The sequence below is a fragment of the Myotis myotis genome, unplaced genomic scaffold, assembly GCF_014108235.1.
Source record: "Myotis myotis isolate mMyoMyo1 unplaced genomic scaffold, mMyoMyo1.p scaffold_m19_p_8, whole genome shotgun sequence".
Lineage (NCBI taxonomy): Eukaryota > Metazoa > Chordata > Mammalia > Chiroptera > Vespertilionidae > Myotis > Myotis myotis.
The window spans coordinates 92717229-92735576 of NW_023416390.1; the positions used below are offsets into that span (position 1 = coordinate 92717229).

General features: G+C 65.5%; 1 protein-coding gene across 16 annotated transcripts in view; it reads right to left on the minus strand.

Moving 5' to 3' along the window:
* Nucleotides 1-6471: 6471 nt before the first annotated feature.
* Nucleotides 6472-18348, minus strand: part of BIN1 (bridging integrator 1) — a 52077-nt gene continuing 40200 nt past the window's right edge. For 4 of the 16 annotated variants that reach the window (XM_036319985.1, XM_036319987.1, XM_036319983.1 and 1 more), the window contains 9 exons: nt 15645-15792; nt 14361-14489; nt 11771-11878; nt 11291-11314; nt 10350-10457; nt 9553-9642; nt 9253-9360; nt 8929-9030; nt 6472-7095 (listed from right to left, as the gene is read on the minus strand). In XM_036319985.1, the coding sequence (XP_036175878.1) occupies nt 6988-7095; nt 8929-9030; nt 9253-9360; nt 9553-9642; nt 10350-10457; nt 11291-11314; nt 11771-11878; nt 14361-14489; nt 15645-15792 (925 nt within the window). In that variant the 3' untranslated portion in view covers nt 6472-6987. Of the gene's footprint in view, nt 7096-8928; nt 9031-9252; nt 9361-9552; nt 9643-10349; nt 10458-11290; nt 11315-11770; nt 11879-14360; nt 14490-15644; nt 15793-17464; nt 17510-18348 lie in introns of all 16 variants that reach the window. The other 12 variants (XM_036319984.1, XM_036319986.1, XM_036319991.1 and 9 more) reach the window with 8 other exon arrangements.

Below are 18348 nucleotides of genomic sequence, written 5' to 3' on the forward strand. Positions count from 1 at the left end.
CTGCCGCCTGCAGCGCCCACGGATCCTGGTTACTTAAGTAAGATGTGCTGCTTTTCTGGTTCTCTGGTATGTATGGCTCGTTTTACATTCTTAGAATTATCTTGTGATGCTTCCTATTCATGTGGGAACCATGCCAATGGACTGTGGCCACAACTGCTTGATAGGAAACAGTGTCCAAGCCATGCTGCACCAGAAAGGCTGGATGAGTCCAGGGCAAGAGCCCGTGTTAACCAGCCCAGCACCTGCCTCCAGGGCCCCACTGCCAACAGAATCTGCCGGCTGTTAGGTTAGGTGGCTCAGGAGGCGGCGCAAGAAATAGAGTCCAGTGAATCAGAAAAGAAAGGAAAGGAAAAGGTTTATTCTGCGTCCCCGGGAGACCCACGTACCCCAAGGACAGGGCACGTGGATTCACGCCAACAGGGAGGGGGGCGCTTTTTTTATACTGCGGTTGGGTGAGGGGCAGGGACATGAGCTGAGGAATTCTCTGCCGCAGGGGATGGGCGGGGGTATGTGGATTAAGGGAGAAGAAGCCTGTATCTGTGTCTGGCACCTTGATCTGTGAGATTCCAGGGGAAGTCCATTATCTTGTCATATGTCTGCATGTATCCGACCCTGGGCTCTCTCCGACCTAACACCGGCCAGGGCCCAACCTCTGCCTGCTGGATGCTCCTTTCCTTCCTCCAGGGGTGACTGGAAACTGTTCATTCCAGCCATTGGGAAAACATCAGTTCCTACATACTGGGATCATCACTGAGATCTGGGGAGAGGGCAGTGCCTGCAGAGCTCTCTGGGGAGAGGGCATTCCCTGGGGGGCTCTCAGGGGAGAGGGCATTCCCTGGGGGGCTCTCTGGGGAGAGGGCAGTGCCTGCAGAGCTCTCTGGGGAGAGGGCATTCCCTGGGGGGCTCTCAGGGGAGAGGGCATTCCCTGGGGGGCTCTCTGGAGAGAGGGTATTCCCTGGGGTGTTCTCTGGAGAGAGGGCATCCCCTGGAGGGCTCTCTGGGGAGAGGGCATCCCCTGGGGGGCTCTCTGGGGAGAGGGCATTGCCTGGGGGGCTCTCTGGGGAGAGGGCATTCCCTGGGGGGCTCTCTGGGGGAGGGCATTGTCTGGGGGGCTCTCTGGGGGAGGGCATTGTCTGGGGGGCTCTCTGGGGAGAGGGCATTTCTGGGGGGCTCTCTGGGGAGAGGACATTGTCTGGGGAGCTCTCTGGGGTAGGGCAGTCCCTGGGGGCTCTCTGGGGAGAAGGCATTTCTGGGGGGCTCTCTGGGGGAGGGCAGTGCCTGCGGGGCTCTCTGGGGAGAGGGCATTCTCTGTGGGGCTCCCTGGGGGAGGTCAGTGCCTGGGGGGCTCTTTGGGGAGAGGGCATTCTCTGGGGGCTCCCTGGGGGAGGTCAGTGCCTGGGGGGCTCTCTGGGGAGAGGGCATTCTCTGGGGGGCTCCCTGGGGGAGGGCAGTGCCTGGGGGGCTCTCTGGGGAGAAGGCATTTCTGGGGGGCTCTCTGGGGGAGGGCAGTGCCTGCGGGGCTCTCTGGGGAGAGGGCATTCTCTGTGGGGCTCCCTGGGGGAGGTCAGTGCCTGGGGGGCTCTTTGGGGAGAGGGCATTCTCTGGGGGGCCCCCTGGGGGAGGGCAGTGCCTGGGGGGCTCTCTGGGGAGAGGACATTGTCTGGGGAGCTCTCTGGGGTAGGGCAGTCCCTGGGGGGCTCTCTGGGGAGAGGACATTGTCTGGGGGGCTCTCTGGGGAGAGAGCATTTCTGGGGGGCTCTCTGGGGGAGGGCAGTGCCGGCGGCCCTCTGCCTTCTGTCCAGCAACCCTCTCCTTTTCAGCAGGTGTCTGCTTTGATGTGAAACTAGGCCTTTCTCCTTGAATGAACAGGGACACACTGCGGGTCTGGGAGTGAAGGTGGGCGGCCTTCCCAGCACAGGAGTAGAAACAACCGGGATTGGATGTGAGCCTGCAGTGCCCTGTGAGCCCACCTGCAGGGTGTTTCTCCCCCAGGCCCCCCTCTCCCCAGACTCTCCTCATTCTCCTCTGCCCTCCCCCCTGGGGGCCTCAAGTCCACCTCCCAGTCCCAGGAGGAGGGAAAGTGTCCCATGGTAGAGAACAACCACTTCTCCTGTTTCTTTGATTCAGACTGGGATGGGGCTGAGGGATCATCTGTGAGAACCAAATGTTCTGTGAGGTATTTTCCCCAACAAATGCCTTTGACTCTGTTAGAGGAATGTTTGCTCTCCCTTCTTCAAATGACAGGCAACTTTCCAGATCGGAATTGTTTCCTTCCCATGACACGCAATCCAACTCCCCACCGACGGCGCGGGGCGTGCAGGCGGGCCCGGCGTGCTCTCTCCGGCCTGCACGGGAGAGGACCTTCTAGAACATGCTGCAGGCTGAGAACAGGGTCACGCACACAGCACACAGCACACAGCTGGGAGAGAGAAAAAATCCTGGACACACACCTCCCATGTAACCCCTGCCTTGGGGTCTCACGGTCCCTCGAAAAGATCTTGTGAAAAAAATAGAGAAAGATTAGCTCGCAGGACGAGGAGGGGAAGGTAAACTCAGGGACCAACATTTCCTAAGGGGCGTCCGAGCCAGAGCCAGCCGCGTCCAGGCCGTGCTCGGGGCTGGCAGGGCCCTGGGCAGGACCCAGCAGTTCTGTGACAGCCCCCTTCCTACCCGCCCTGGGCTGAGGCTCCCAGTGGACTGTTGGAGGCCCCAGAAGGCACTGAACAGGTCCCTCCATCTGCCCACCCCTGGTGCCAGGCTTTGCCTGTCAGGACACAGGCTTGGAAACAAGTCCACCCTGGGCTGAAGAGGAGGGGACATCAGCAGGTGAGGGAAAGGTGAGGGGGAGGGGACATCAGCGGGGGAGGGCAGGGGGAGGGGACATCAACGGGGAGGGAAGAGAGAGGGGACATTAGCAGGTGAGGGCAGGGGGAGGGGACATCAGCAGGTGAGGGCAGGGGGAGGGGACATCAGCAGGTGAGGGCAGGGGGAGGGGACATCAACGGGGGAGGGAAGGGGGAAGGAGACATCAGCGGGTGAGAGAAGAGTCCTTTCTGGGGCTGCTTGGCCACAGCACAGCACAGAAAAGGTGGACAGAAGGCAGAGGGCGTGCGGCCAGCTGTGTTACTGGGGCAGTACATTCACGAGGGGGAGTGAAGGAAAATGGAAGAAGATGGCTAGGGGCCAAGTCCTGCAGGTCTGGGTGAGGGACCTGGGCTTATGTGGGAAATGGAAATACTGGGTATTTAAACGTGGGAGTCCTGGGGGCCAGAAGTGTGTCTGAGATACCACCTGGCAGCCAGGGGTGCACTGGAGGGAGAGGCCACAGAAGCAGTAGCCACCAGGATCCTGTCACATTTGTGCGGAAGGAGGTGACAGGCCTGAACTAGGAGGAGATGAGGGAGGGACAAAAATGATCCAGAATTCTCTAAGAGGCCAGCCAGAGGACTTGGAGACAGACACGGGAGCATGGAGCAATCAGGAACACCTGGAGCACCAGCAAGTCCCACAGGTGTGGTGGGGACACCTCCAGCGCCAGCAAGTCCCACAGGTGTGGTGGGGACACCTCCAGCGCCAGCAAGTCCCACAGGTGTGGTGGGGACACCTCCAGCGCCAGCAAGTCCCACAGGTGTGGTGGGGACACCTCCAGCGCCAGCAAGCCCCACAGGTGTGGTGGGGGCACCTCCAGCGCCAGCAAGTCCCACAGGTGTGGTGGGGGCACCTCGAGCGCCAGCAAGCCCCACAGGTGTGGGGGGGACACCTGGAGCACCAGCAAGCCCCACAGGTGTGGTGGGGACACCTCCAGCGCCAGCAAGCCCCACAGGTGTGGTGGGGACACCTCCAGTGCCAGCAAGCCCCACAGGTGTGGTGGGGACACCTCCAGCGCCAGCAAGCCCCACAGGTGTGGTGGGGACACCTCCAGCGCCAGCAAGCCCCACAGGTGTGGTGGGCTTACATGTTTTGCAGAAGAAAAACGCCAGGAGTGGGCAATTGGAGGGAATATGACTGTAGCGACATCCCTCCATCTGCCATGATCAGCGGTGCCCAGTCCTCACGCCTGAGCTGCAGGGTCTCGGGAGGCAGCTGCACCTCCGGCCTCTGGCCTCCGGCCTCCAGCAGGCAGGGAGAGCCTTGCTAGGAAGGTGTTGCCGTTTTGCTCAGGAGGCAATGCCCTCCCTCGCGTCCTGGCCTGGCCTGTGCTGTAGCCCCGGAGCTGCCAGGAAGGCTGGGACCACTGGGATCCATGGCACCTGAAGCAGTGGCATCAGGGGGGCGCCCAGCACCCAGGGTTTGCCAGCCTCAGGCACATGAGTCTGAGGTGCCACGGGCATCTGGGGAATTGGGCAGGCGAGGACCCCACCTGAGGCCATAGATGCGAGGTCACCAGCCTGCGGCACTGCCCGCCCATCGCGACGGCACTATGAGGACCGGCTACCGAGGACCCGTTGCCTTAGCCCTGGGACGAGCTTCTCACCTCCATGGGGAGGAGCCGTGCCCTCCTGGTCGCCTGGCAGTTTGCACGGGGCAGGCACTTCCGGGACAGGAGCTAAACGCTTGGGGGTGGCAGATGGGGGGACAAGGCCGCGCCCACCCGGGATCTGGGCGCACCTCCAAGGGCCCTGGTGCTGGCCTGGGCTGCGGCGGGAGAGCGGCCCTGCTCCCGCAGTGCAGCCCGGCAGAAGCAGGGTCAGTGCCGGCTGTGCTCACTGGTACTGATGGGGCAGAGGCCATGTGCTCAGAAAAGTGCCTTCTTCCCGAGCCCAGGCCCCTGCTGGCCACGCCCAGGATTTCTTTGAACTAACCAATGACAAGCAAGGGATGTGCGCGCCATAGAGATGACCACATCCTGTGTAACAAGACCCGACTTGCGCCTGGCCAATCGGCAGGGTCACAGCCAGCTCCCCTCCCCTCACTATGAAAGCCCAGATTTTCACATGGGTCTCACTCGGTTTCCGGTTGCTGCGTCGACTGGAGGTCCGGGTCGGGTTAGCTAACTCAATAAAGGACCTTCTGCTTTTGCATCGGACTGACTCCCTGGCATGGTTTCTTGGGGATCTTGAATTCTGGGCATAACAGTACCTGTCCTCGGTTTCCCTGAGGGGCCTTTCCCTAGGGGTGTCCGCAGGGCAGCCTGGGGCGAGGTCAGAGCTGCCTCCCCTCAGGCCCACCCCTCTCACCCACTGTCCCGCCTCCTGGCCACTGCTCTGGAGGCTTCAGCGCCAGCTTCAGCGCACAAAGCCCCGCCTCCCGCCTCCACGCGGGGCTCCCCGGCCTCTGCCTGTCCCTGGCCTGGGTCCCCTTCTCCTGAGCCGGCTCCTCAGCAGGAGCTGGAACCCCCACAGGCCTCTCCAACTCAACCATGACCTCCTGGCCAGATGCCGACTCCACCGCCCCCTGGCTTCTCTGCCTAAAGGAGCCCCCCTGCTCAGCCCCGAGCCCCATTCACTGAAGGCTCCGCAGACACCACCACCCCCCCCCCCCCCCCGAAGCCGCGGCGGCTTTCCCTCCGGAGCCCCGCACACCCCGCAGGCCACAGCGGCGCGGCTGGAACTGCTCCCCTGAGTGCGGCAGGGGGCCCCTTCCATTCCCGCCAGCCCTGCCGCTGGGAGATGGTGCGGGAATGAGCGCCGGGGCCTGAACTTGCACAGGCGCTGCCCCACCAGTCTCCACGGGGGGGCCGGGAGGGCGGGCGCTCCTCTGGGGCCCGGGCCGTGTCCCGACACACGGACTTGGCGTCGGCCCTGGACGGACTGGACGGAGAAGCTGGGGCCGAGCGTGGGCCCCACACACCGGGCTCAGGCGTCCCCGTGTGCCCAGCCAAGGCTCAGGTGCAGACCACCCACCGCTCACTGCGAGCCACAAACCACCCTCCTCGGGCCTGTTCCCTCACCCTGACCCCTGACCCCGAGTTCCCACGTGTATTAACTCCCATCACTCAGAGCGGCCCCTAGCAGACGTCTTTTTTTTTTAAGTCCTCACCCGAGTTTATTTTTTCATTGATCTTTAGAGAGTGGAGGGGGGAGAAACACATCGATGTGAGAGACACATCAACTAGTGCCTTCCGCACCCGCCCCCCCGCCCACCCCCGCCACCATGGCAGGGATCAAACCTGCAACCAAGGGATGTGCCCTTGACCAGAAATCGCACTGGAGACCCTTTGGTCCCTGGGTGACACTAACCACTGAGCACAGGCCAGGGCCCTAGCAGACTTCTTGGCACAGCTGGTTGTGCGAGCCGCCTTCCCTCACTGTCACCTGGTTCCTGCCATCTGCATCCCATCCAGCCTCCAGCCGCACGGCCCATGGGCGAGGGGCGAGGGGCGGGAGCCTGTCGGCTCTAGGCCCAGCCAACTCACAAGTGCTGGCCGTGCAGCTGGTGGGGCGACCGCCAGGAACCAGCCTGCTGCCCAGCATGCGCCCAGGTAACCCCAGCAACAACGAACAGGAGACAGGAATGGAGAGAAAACGCACATTTTCTGAGTGCTTTTGTCAGGTTTGTTTCATTGTTTTGAACACTAAGATTTATTTTCAAACAGCACACAGACGGTCTGCGGGGCAGGGCGAGGCCAGACAGGTCTGGGTCCCAAGGTGTCTGGGAGACTGGACCCCACCCACAGCAGCGGCAGGAAAGGACCCTTGCCCAGTGGCTCAGCCAAAGCTTCAGGCAAGCGCGGCGGCTCTGCAGCCCCAGGCCCGCCCTGGGCCGGGTACGCGGCGGTTGCGGGCCCCAAAGGGCGCTGCGGGTGGCGGCAGCCAGAACTCAACTAGGGGCACAGCAGCGCCGGACACTGGCGACTCAGCCCAACCTGCCGGAGCCGGCTCTTCGGAAAACCACCTCCTTTGGGAGACACCTCGTGGCTCAGGTCTCTCCTCGCGATTTCCCTTTGCTTTCCAAAAAGTCCAAAAACAAAAACAAAGAAAAAAACACACATTTTGGGGAGAAGGTGTTCTTCACACACCAGAGAGCCGCACCATGGCCCTGCTGCCCTCACTGAACCCGCTCCGTGAAGTTCTCGGGGAAGACGCCCTGGCACTTGTCCAGCTCCTTGTGCTGGTTCCAGTCGCTCTCCTTCACGCCCATGAGCCAGCCTTCGTCCTGAGGGAGCAGAGCGCAGGCTGAGCGAGTGGCCAAGGAGGGTTGCCTGCACCCTAAAGGGTGTGTGTGTGTCTGGGGATCTGCTGGGAAGATGTCCCCTCCTCTAGCCTGTCCACCCTTGAAAGAACGCCTCCTCCAGGCAGCCTTCCCTGCTAACCTCCCCAGCCCCAAGCCTAGCTGCCCAGGACCGTCCGCCCTTCAGCAGGTGGGTTAACTGTCATCTGGCGAGGCCTCGTCACCCTGGAAGGCAGACTGACCGTGGCCTTGCTCTGGACGTGTCTAAACAGCCCTCAGTCCCAGCCAGGAGCTCCCCACCATCCGTGGACATCACCACCCTCCCAGACCGCCCTGAACAGCTCCAGGACACTCCGCTGAGCTGGCGCAGGAACAGCTTCCAGAGAGACCTGAGGACATCCCACCAGCCTCGGCCCTAGTCCTGGCCCCTCCCAGGTCCTGACCCCTCTCAGGCCCCAGACCCTGACCCCTCCCAGGTCCTGACCCCTCCCAGGCCCTGACCCTAACCCCTCCCAGGCCCTGATCCCTCCCAGGCCCTGACCCCTCCCAGGTCCTGACCCCTCCCAGGCCCTGACCCATCCCAGGCCCTGACAGCCTCCCAGGTCCTGACCCCTCCCAGGTCCTGACCCCTCCCAGACCCTGACCCCTCCCAGGCCCTGACAGCCTCCCGGGCCCCAGACCCTGACCCCTCCCAGGCCCAGACCCCTCCCAGGCCCCAGACCCTAACCTCTCCCAGGCCCTGACCCCGCCCAGGCCCTGACAGCCTCCCGGGCCCCAGACCCTGACCCCTCCCAGACTCTGACCCCTCCCAGACCCTGACCCCTCCCAAGTCCTGACAGCCTCCTGGGCCCCAGACCCTGGCCCCAGGCCTGTGGCTGAGCCGTCACTGCCCTGCAGCTGAGCTACGCCTGGTGCCCACCTACATCCTTCTCGTTTCACTCTGCCATTGGTCCGATCTGAGCCACTTCTATTGGCCCCAGATGACCAGGCAAGGGCCAGAGGCCAGGATTCTGCTTCTGAAAACCCCACCCAGCCCCGGGCTGGCCCACAAGGGAGACCTGAGGTTCAGGAGAATCAGCTGATCCGGCACCAGGCCCGGGAAACCCTTCTTACTCACTCCCAGCCCAGTGTGGCTCAGTCAGTACCTGGCGCCCTAGAGCCCTGCCCAGGACCCCACCCAAGTTGGCCTCCTTCCAAACCAGCCCCCCTCCCACCCTCAGCCGCCCGTCAATTAAACCCCAGGGACGTGCTGATGACAGGCAGACAAGGAGAAGCCACGCAGGAGGCGGCTCTGACAGGCATGGGGTGGGAAACGCTGAGGCATGGCGGGTGCTCAGGGTTCCTGCACAGACCCCTCACTGCCCTGTGGGCCCCTGGGTCCCATGTGGATGGGTGCGGGCCAGCCTGGGGGGGCGGCATGCAGGGCCACCGGCAGGCCACAGAGAGGGCCCCTCAGAGGCAGGAAGCAGAGCAGGCGGGTTCCTGGAGGGACAGCCAGGGGCTCAGCCTGGGAGGAGGGAGAACATGGTGCAGGGCAGGGCAGGGCAGTGGGCAGGGCAGAGGAGCCTGGAGGAGGGAAGCCCGGAGAAGGAAGCCTGCAGAGCGCTGAGAGGCAGATGGAGCCTCAGGGAGACAAGGAGGCGTGGGAGAAGCAAGTGTGCGAGGAAACGAGTGAGGAAAAAGGAGAGACACAGATGTGGCGACATGTGGGACCGGATGGACGGGAGGGAAGGGACAAAGGAAGGGAGCAAGGCGGGGGAGGGGGAGTGATGAGGACAGGTGAGGATGGGGAGCCCGCCCGGCCGAACCCCGGCCCACCTGCTCCTCAGGGTTCTGGAAGGGGATCACCAGCACCACGTCCCCCGCCTTGAGCTGCAGCTCGTCTGTGTCTGTGGCCGCGTAGTCATGCTGGGCCTGCACCTGCAGGGACGGCGGGAGCTGCACACCCTCTCTCCAAGGCCCTGGGCCCCACCGGCGGCCTGTGCCGGGCCAGGTGGCCAGGAGCCAGTTGGGTAGCAGGCGTTGTAGGAGCGGGATGGCTTTGGGCCAACTACGTCACCTTCCCATTTAGACAGGGGTGCCCCCACCCCCAGGACGCCTCAGGCAGTGGCCAGCAGGCTGGGGATGAGAGCTGGGGCTTACCTTGAACATGAACCCCGGGGGCAGGTCCACGCGCACAGCCCCGCTGCTGCCCTCCACCGTGCCGTTCACTGCAGAGAAGGTCTCCACCACCACGGCCGGCAGGGAGTTCTGGGAGGGAGCAAGGTCTGTGAGCAGGAGGTGGGCGGAGGGCGGGGCAGGGGAGGGGTGCGGCCCAGCGCGAGCCCAGCCTGCCTCAGTCTCCCCCACGGGAACTGCAGCTGGACAGAGCTGGGCACAGGCAGGCGGGCAGCAGACAGACAGTGAGGGGGGGGGAGGCAGGGCCCGGTCCCCGAGTCTCACCGAGGCTGCTTCGCCAGCTGCTGTGTCCCCGGGCTCCTGGGCTCCGGCCGCAGACTGGATGCCCGCCGCCACCTCCGAGGCCTCTGCTGGCTGCAATATAAACGCAGCCGGGTCAGATGCGGGGCCGCCCCGGGACAGGCAGGGGCCCGGGCAGCACCGAGTGGTGCCTACAGTTGGCCAGTGTCCCTGCACAGCACAGGGAGCCCCTGGAGGGGGGCGAGGTCCCGGGCGTGGGGAGCAGCTGGCCCCCGACCTCGCCCTCGCAGGCCGGCCCCTAGGCCCAAGCTCGGGCCCAGCCTCAGCTCCCACGGCCCTGCCTGGCCACCTGCCCTCAGGCCGGAGGAGGGCGCAGCACAGGCCGGGCACCGTGATGGGGGCCTGGGCAAGGTCGGGCGATGCCACCTGGCGGCAGCCAGGCTGCCCTGGGCCACCTCCCACGCTCGCCCACTTCCAACTCTGGGAGCAATCCCGCAACCTTCCTCACTCTTCAGGGGGGAATGGACTGTGCAGGGTGAAGTAAGGGAGAAAATTCTGACAGGTTCTCACCTAAACCAGTGGGTGCTCTACATGCTCCTCCCTCCCCTGGGAGAGGCCGCGCTGGGGGCTGGGTGGGGCTGGGGAAGGGAAAGGGGCTGCTCTGAGCCAGCCATCCTGAACACAGGGGCCCAGGCTCGGGGCCCTGGCTTCACCCTCCAGCTCACGTAGCGTGTCCATCCTGTGCTCCCTCCTCTAGGCTCATCTTCCATGCTACACCCCCAGATACGAGGGCAGATGGGGGCTGGCAGGTGGGCACTTACTTGGGCAGGCCCCGGCTCAGCCACCTGGCTGGGCCAGGCCACAGCAAAGGTGCCCTCGGCAGCGCTGGGCTCCCTGGAAGGTAAGCTGCCAGCTGGACCCTCTGTGGGCTGGTGACGGCCACCAGGGAGAACGGGTGGGAGGGCGGGAGGCAGGGAGGGAAGGTGGTGGGCAGGGCATGAGACAGAGACAGGCATGAGCACCAGCGCTGGCAGAGGGGCGCGGGTGCCTGCGGCGGGCGCTGGCCAGAGCCTGGGGAAGATGCCAACCCTGAGGGGCACCTGCCTCCACTTCCTGGGTCCCCCGACAGCGGCAGGCAGGAAGGAACGCACCGCACTTGGCACCCCCTGAAACCTGCTGGTCAGAACGGCTCTGCCCGCCCCCCTCAGGCCCCTCCAGAGGGCAGCTCTCCTGTGGGGCTGTCCCCGCTGCCCACTGCCCGAGCCTGGGCCGCGGCACTGTCGCCAGCCCCTCCTACGGGGCAGTCCCTGCCCTCTGGGGCCGTGGCAGAGCCGCTAAGTCATGGCACCATGTGCACAGCAGCCTGCCTTTCCCTCCCGCCCGCCTGTCCCAAAAACCCCGAGGCCACTGCCCGTGTGGCCGTGGACAGAAAGCCTGTCAAAGGCCAAGACTCCACCCAGGGCCCCCCTGACTGAGTCCCGCCCGGCACACGGGCAGCACGTCCACCCTGGACGCCCGGCGGGCGGTGTGGAGGCCGCTCACAGGCCCTGACGCCGGCCCACACCCGGGAGGACCCCTTCTCCAGCGAAACCAAGAGCCCTTTCCCATCGGGGCGGGCGGGGAGGCGCCCACAGAGAAGGAGCAGCTGGAGACGCAGCTGTGGCCAGCGCCTGCACACAGGAGCACGGCTGTGCGTGCACGTGTGAGCGGGTGGCCCACTCGGAGGCGCGGCCCCGGGACCGGCGCCGAGCAGCAGGCTTACCTCCCAGAGATCCCAGGGGATGGGCTGAGCGCAGCAGAGGGAGAAGCACAGAGTTAGCACAGGAGTTAGGGGGGCAGGCAAGCAGCCCCGGGGACCCCCCCCACGAATCCCCCCCCGCCCCCCGGGGCCCTCAAGCCGGCAGGCACAGGTCAGCCTGAGCTGGGCTGGGTCCCCAGAAGGCTGCGTCCTGGACACCTCTCAGGGGCCTGCAACCTCAGGCCAGGGAACACCCCAACAGGGCTGCTGCCAGGAGAGGCGCAGGTGCTGGGAGAAGCCGTCCACTGCCAGGTGAGGTCAGCAGGCCCTCCCCCGGGCCCCGCCCAGCCTGCTCTCTGCCATTCCTCACAGCCCAGCCCGGGACAGAGTGGGAGGGAGAAGAGCCAGGACTCCATGGGCTCACAGGGCCGGGGCAGACGTGCGCCCAGGGCCCAGCCGCCCAGATGCCGATGGGCACACAGGTGGTGGCAGACTCAGACCAACCTGACCGGAGGGCGTGGGCGCCTTCACTGGGCTCGCCACGGGCGGCAGGGGGTCAAAGTCCAGGTCCAGCAGACTGGCCTGCTCCGAGAACGGCCCTGGGGCCTCAAACTGGGCGGCAGCGGCAGAGGAGGAAGGTGGTTAGTGACAGAAAGCACAGCACAGGCGGGCACGGTGCGGCTCGGGCACACGGGTGCCCGCACAGACAGGGCCCCTCACAGGGAGCAGCACATCCTCGCCAGACACCCTGGCGCACGCTCCCACCCCATCCACAAGCCTGGCCCCCACCTCAGGCACCAGCCGCAGGCCGACCACCTGCCAGACGGCACCAGCCCGCTCGCTGGGGCTCTGCCTCCCGCTCCTGCACCACAAGCTCCCGGGACCTCACCACCCACCCGAGAAGCCAGGCAGCGCCCCGGGCTGGACAGGGCCACAGGGGGCCCCTCGACAGCCTCGGTCTCCCTTGCTGCCCCGTACAGACGTCCACCCAGTGTGACAACTGCCCACCAGCCAGCTCCAGGGCGTGAGGACGGAGCCGAGCCAGCCACACCGCCGAGGAGCCCAATCATGACGGTGAGTCCCCAACACCCGCGGCACCTTTTCCAGTGAAAGATCCCGCCCCAGCCACTCCGAGACTACCACGCAGGGGTCTGGGCGCAGCTCGGGAATGGGCCTGTGACAGGCACAGCCCGGAGACGGGACACGGTGGCCCACGGTGCTGGAGGCCCAGCCCCACTGTAAGGGGGGCCTCAGTCCCAGAGCCGCCTGCAGAAGACGGCCCCCCGCACCGAGCCCAGGGGACATGCCGCCCTCCATCGTGTGAGGGTCTCCCCTGGCCTCCCACCCTCCTGGGGCCGCAGACTCCGGAGCCCAGCCCAGCTCTGCCTCTCCTGATGGGCACCAGCACTGACGGGGGGTGCCCTCCGGCCTTGTCCTCCGAGGCCCTCCCCTCTGAGACCTGGGGTGTGTGAGGGGCTCCCCGGAGAAGCCTGCTCAGCGGAGGTGTGGCCTCAGGAGAGCCCTTGGGGCCTGAGAGCATCTGGTGCCGCTGCCCCGCAGCTCAGGGGACAGACAAGGCACCCCCTCGCCCAGAGCCCAGTCCACAAGACTCACGTCCTGGACAGGAGGGCCTGCCCAGCTCAGCCCAGCCCCTGCCCCTGAGGGAACCCATGCCCGGGACACGCTAGGTGCGGCCTCTGGGTGCTCCCACCAGCCTGCGGGAGCACTTCTCTCCCCTGAAGCCCCACACCCGCCCTTTCTCAGAAGTCACCCAGGCCCAGGCAGCTGCCACCGTGTGCTCCAGGGACCCAGTGTCCAGGGCCAGGGCAGTCCACGTCCTCCCGCCCACCGCCCAGCAGCCCAGCACCCCTGGCACCCCCGCCACGCACGACCGGACCAGCCCCGCCCCAGGCAACACCCCCCCACCCCACCCCCACCCCGTGTACACTCCCCTCCCGCTGGGCAGGGCAGACCTCTCGTCCCTGCAGAGAGCGAGGGGCAGCAAGGGCAGCGTGCAGTGAGCGTGCAGACGGACTCGCTGGGGCCGGCAGTCTGGCTGCAGGGCAGGCCCGCAGCTCACCTGGCCCTGGGCCACCCTGTCAGAGGGCGGCTGGGAACGGACCAGGGCCGTGATGGAAGTGGTGGCACTGCCTGGTCAGGTTCACAGTGCTGGGCACGGGCAGAAGCACGCTCCAGTGGTCAGCGGCCCAGCAGCCTGCTGCCCTGCGCTCAGGAGTGCCCGGCCAGCTTCACCACCTCTACAGATGGGCCCCCAGCCACCGGGGCCCGGGCCAGGGCACTCCCCGCACCCACGTCACACCCATACTAGAAGTCCCTACTTCTGACCCGAAGTCCCCCCTGGGGACTCTCCCGAGAGCCTGCCAGCACCTCTCCCTGCACTCACACCTCCTGCTTTGCCCCAGCCGGGGGCCTCTGAGAGGCGCTAAGGAGTCAGAGCGAGTGCCCCAGGCAGGGCCAACCCGCAGCAGCAGCCCAACCTGGGCCCATCACAGCCTGGGGCTAGAAGTCCACACAGAACCAGCCCTCGGGGGCCAGGCCTGGCTGGGAGGCCCGGGACCCAGGCTCCAGCGGGTGGCTCCCTGGCTGCGCTGCTCGGATGGTGCAGGCCGCTCCGTGCGGCCCTCCTGCTGTCCTGCTGTGAAGGGCACTCGGCACACGAGCTGCAGGAGCCCTGCGCCCAGCACTCAGCCTCCTGGCTGCCTCTGCCTGCAGCTCTGGCAGTCACCTGCCCCACGAAGGACCACCCCCGCCCCCATGAGCAAGGCCTCCGTGCTCCCACCCCTTTCAGCCATAGCATCAATGGAGCCAGGGGGCACTGAGATGATCACCCTGCTAGGACCATTTGCTCGTGTGCCTGCATGGGCCCCCATACATGCTCAGAGATGGATGAGGGATGAGGGATGAAAGCATGGGTGAACGAATGAGTGAGTGAGAGGGAGGCTCAGGGCCAATCTCTCTGGCCAAATGCCTGGCTCTTGAGGCAGAGGCCCAGGGTGTGGGATGGAGGGAAGGCCATGCACGCCCCGAGAGAGCAAGAGGAGGGGAGAGCTGGGCCGCGGCGGCCGCGGCTGACCTGGGAGGGGGTGGTCACGCTGATCTCAGGGACAAAGGTGTCACCAAACAGGCTGAGGATCTGCTCCTGCTTGACCTCCTTGGATGGGGTGTGTTTGGGAGGCGGAGGGACGGGTGGGCCTTTCCGGAGCTGAGTCCACAGCGGGTGAGGGGCCGCGCAGGGAGCACAGGGGGTGGGGGGAGACAGACAGAGACAAAGCCAAGGTTAGTCACATACAGGCCACGGCCCCACCCAGGCAACTGGGGAAGAAGCAGCAAGGAGTCACTGCTCCCCAAGAGAGACCCCAGGACCACGCCACCCTCCCAAGGGAGGGGGTCCACCACGCTGTGCAGAGAGAAAGGAGAAAAGGGAGGGAGAGAAGGAAGGCGAAGGAGGTGAGAGAAGAGAGAAGACAAAGGCAATAGCCCAGGAGGGCTCGCCAGGTGAGCGGCTGGGAAGCAGCTGGGAAGCAGCCACCCTGCAGCCTCGCCCTGCACCACTCCAGGCCCCGCTGCAGAGCTCAGCTCAGCCTCCACCTCACCTGCGGCCGGCCGGAGCAGGGCCGGGAAGAGGCTACAGAAGGCAGTCACACCCCTACCGCCAGGAGCCTCAGGCACCTCAGAGCGCCCGCCTCCCAGGCGACTGTCAGGCTTCCACGCACGGCCACGCGGACGTGCGCTCAGAGGGGGGCTCTCGTCGCCGTTACCGCCTATGTCCTCATCACTGCTGGGTGGGGGGAGGCACAGGCCCAGCAGAGCCGCTGCCAGGAGTGGAGGGCGGGGACAGCCCACGGAGGGACGCTGCGCCCCCCCTCCCCTTCCAACTCCAGAAAACAACTGGAAGCCTGGTGGGCAGGGGCCGCTGGACCCGCCCTGACCCCGCCCACCTCGCCGAGCCCTCCCTGGGCCTTTCACTGTCCCATGCAGGAGAGAGAAGGCGAGGACAACGCGGTGGCCGCTCTGAGGACCTGGTGCTGGGGTGAGGGCCCGAGCCTGTGTCCTACATGGAAGGGAAGATGGAGGAGGGAAAGCCACCCAAAACCAAGACGGGAGAGGGGCCGTTGCCGCGGGCCGGGCACAGTGAGGGGAAAAAACAGGAAGAGGCCCCTGCAAGGCCAGGCCATTAAGGTGAGCCTGGGCCAGGCAGGGCCAGAGGGAGAGCAATGCCAGGCTCAGCCCTCTCTGGGCAAAGCCTCTGGCTCCAAACCTGCCCAGGCGCGGGCAGGAAACACGAGGAAAGAGTGGGCAACAGTGAAGCAGGAAAACAAGCAGGAGAGGAGACAGGCCACCAAGAGACCACGCCTACCTGAGACGGGGACTTGGGCAGGGCAGCCCCGGGGGTGGCCGCCGCGGCCAGCTCGGGCTCATGGTTGACTCTGACCTCAGGGGTGGCCGCAGGGGAGCCATCTGGCGGCGGCGAAGGGCTCTTGTTCTCTTTTGCAGGGGCATTGTCACTGCAGAGGGAAGACAAGAGGGTGTCCAGGGCAGGGAGGTCCTAGCGCCGAAGAGGAAGTGTGCAAATCTGCAGGTGTGTGTGGAAGGGGTGTGCACGTGCGGATGCCCTGGGGTCCGTGTGCATGAGAACACGTGTGTGTGTGAGCATGTAGAGCAGTGTGTGGGACAGGTGTGCATGTGCAGATGCCCTGGGGTCCGTGTGCATGAGAACACGTATGTGTGTGAGCATGTAGAGCAGTGTGTGGGAAGGGTGAGCACGTGCGGATGCCCTGGGATCCGTGTGCATGAGAACACGTGTGTGTGTGAGCATGTAGAGCAGTGTGTGGGAAGGGTGAGCACGTGCGGATGCCCTGGGATCCGTGTGCATGAGAACACGTGTGTGTGTGAGTATGTAGAGCAGTGTGTGGACCTGGGTGTGCATGTGCAGATGCCCTGGGGTCCGTGTGCATGAGAACACGTGTGTGTGTGAGCATGGAGAGCAGTGTGTGGACCTGGGTGTGATGAGTGTCCACATGGACTCACTGGGAACATGTGATGTGCCCACGTGTGAGCTGCGTGTCCCTGTACCTGAGGACTGGCAGCGCCTGGGGGAGCACTGAGCTGGAGGCCTATGGTCCCCAGGGGATGGGGCAGGTCCCGAGCCAGCACCAGGGGCAGCCCAGGAGCCTCACAGGCCCGAGCTCCCCAGCAGGAGGAAGCCAAACATCCTAGAGGCAAAGTGAGTCCCCACAAGCCACACATCAGCTCCTCCCGGCTGCCACTGAGCTGGACCCAAAGGCCTCTGGCTGCCTCCCGCCCTGCCCCCACTCACACCCCAATGCCTGGCTCCTCGACCACGCTGCGCCCTCTGCCCACCTCACACCACACCATCACTGTCTCCGAACCTTTGCTCCCAGGCGCCCTTCCAGGAAGACCTGGGACACCACCCGGAGGCCATGGGCGGTGGGAGACAGAGGGATGCCCCACAGCCCAGGAGTGGGAGAGGGGGTAAGGTCTCTAAGCCACATGGTTCGGCACCGAGAACCAGGCAGCTGTATGCACAGGCCTCCGCGTGGGGGCAGGGGGCCGAGGGCAAACCCTGTGCATGCTCAGATGCACTGAGACAGGGCTGACCGAGACCAGCCACTAGCCAGGGGGCAGTGTACATCCACATTCAAGTGGAATCAATTTTAGAACCCAGCTCCTCAGGCCTCTGGCTGGCCCTGCGGTGTGTGGCCGCCTCGCAGGGCAGCTCTAGAAGGGCACAGAGAAACGCGTCACCTGGGGAGGGGCCTGGGTGGCGGACAGCCTGACACTGCTGGCACTTTCCCCGTTAGTGAGTGAGTGTGTCCTAGGAGGAACTGCTCCTTGAAGAACAGATGTGAGGACAGAGGCAGGCGTATACCCCTTTAGCACTGCCCTGCCCGCGCCTCCCAGGCCCCTTTCTGGTCACCGGCCACAGTTAACGGTCGGGTCTGGCCCGGCCAATGCACACACGGCTCAGGCTGCCGGCCCGCCATCCCCCTGCCCTCCGCCCTGTGCCCGCCGCACACCTCACAGCACAGCGCTCCGGCCCCACTGGCAGCACCACGCGGAGGGCGGGTTAGGGGTTAGTGGCGCCCTCGGAGCAGGCAGGAGGCATGCACGGGCCAGCGGGTGCCGGCCGCGGCCCCACAGCACGCAGTGTGGTACCTGGGCTTCTTTCTGCGCAGCCGGGAGAACAGCTTAGCTTTCTTTCTGTGGGGACGGACGGGACGGAGGCCTTCACCGGGGGAAATGTGGGATGCGGGGCTGGCCTGTCCTCACCCCTCATCAGAGCCACTAACATGGGGGCTGGGCAGAAAGCAGTCTCCCCTAACACCCTGGGGCCATGAGAGGCCTGGCCGCCTGGCTGCCGTGGTCCATTCCCCGGGCCGGGATGGTGCTGACGGAATGAGCGGAGCCTGGTGAGCGGTGGGCACTGGGCTGGGGCAGCACAGAGCTCCGGGGCCCCGTGTCTGAAAGGGGTGGGCTCGGCGGCCAGGGCGGCGCTGGGCCAGGTGAGCAGGCCTCCTGTGGGAAGCAGCTCACAGCCTCCAGGCCTCCCTTCCCCTCCGGTGACAGGATGGTGACCAGGACGGCCACTGCCAGCCCCGCCCCACTCAACCTGGCCGCTGCATGCACCTCGGCCAGCAGTGCAGTAGGGAGGCGGGTCCTCCCTGCAGGCACCTGGGAAGTCGCCCTTGGCCTTCATTCCACCGCCACTCCACCCGGCGCTTCTCAGCCCAGGGCACGTTTACATTATTTTCAAAGAAGAGGGGCAGTAGTATTCCCTGAATACCTCCGTAGTCCGAGGTAACCCCGATCACCCAAGAGGCAGTCAGTCACCCCTCCTACAGATGAGGACAGCAAGGCTCCTTGTGGTCCCCACTCTGGGGGGTGATGACCAGGCAGGAAGGAAACTCCCAGACGCACTGCCGTTTCCCACGGGCCACAGAGGGAAGACCTCTCCCTCCCCCTCCGCGCTCGCCGTGCCCATCAGGAAACGGTCTCCGTGGAGGCGGTGTGGTGGGAACAAGGCCACCCCGGCCGGGGTG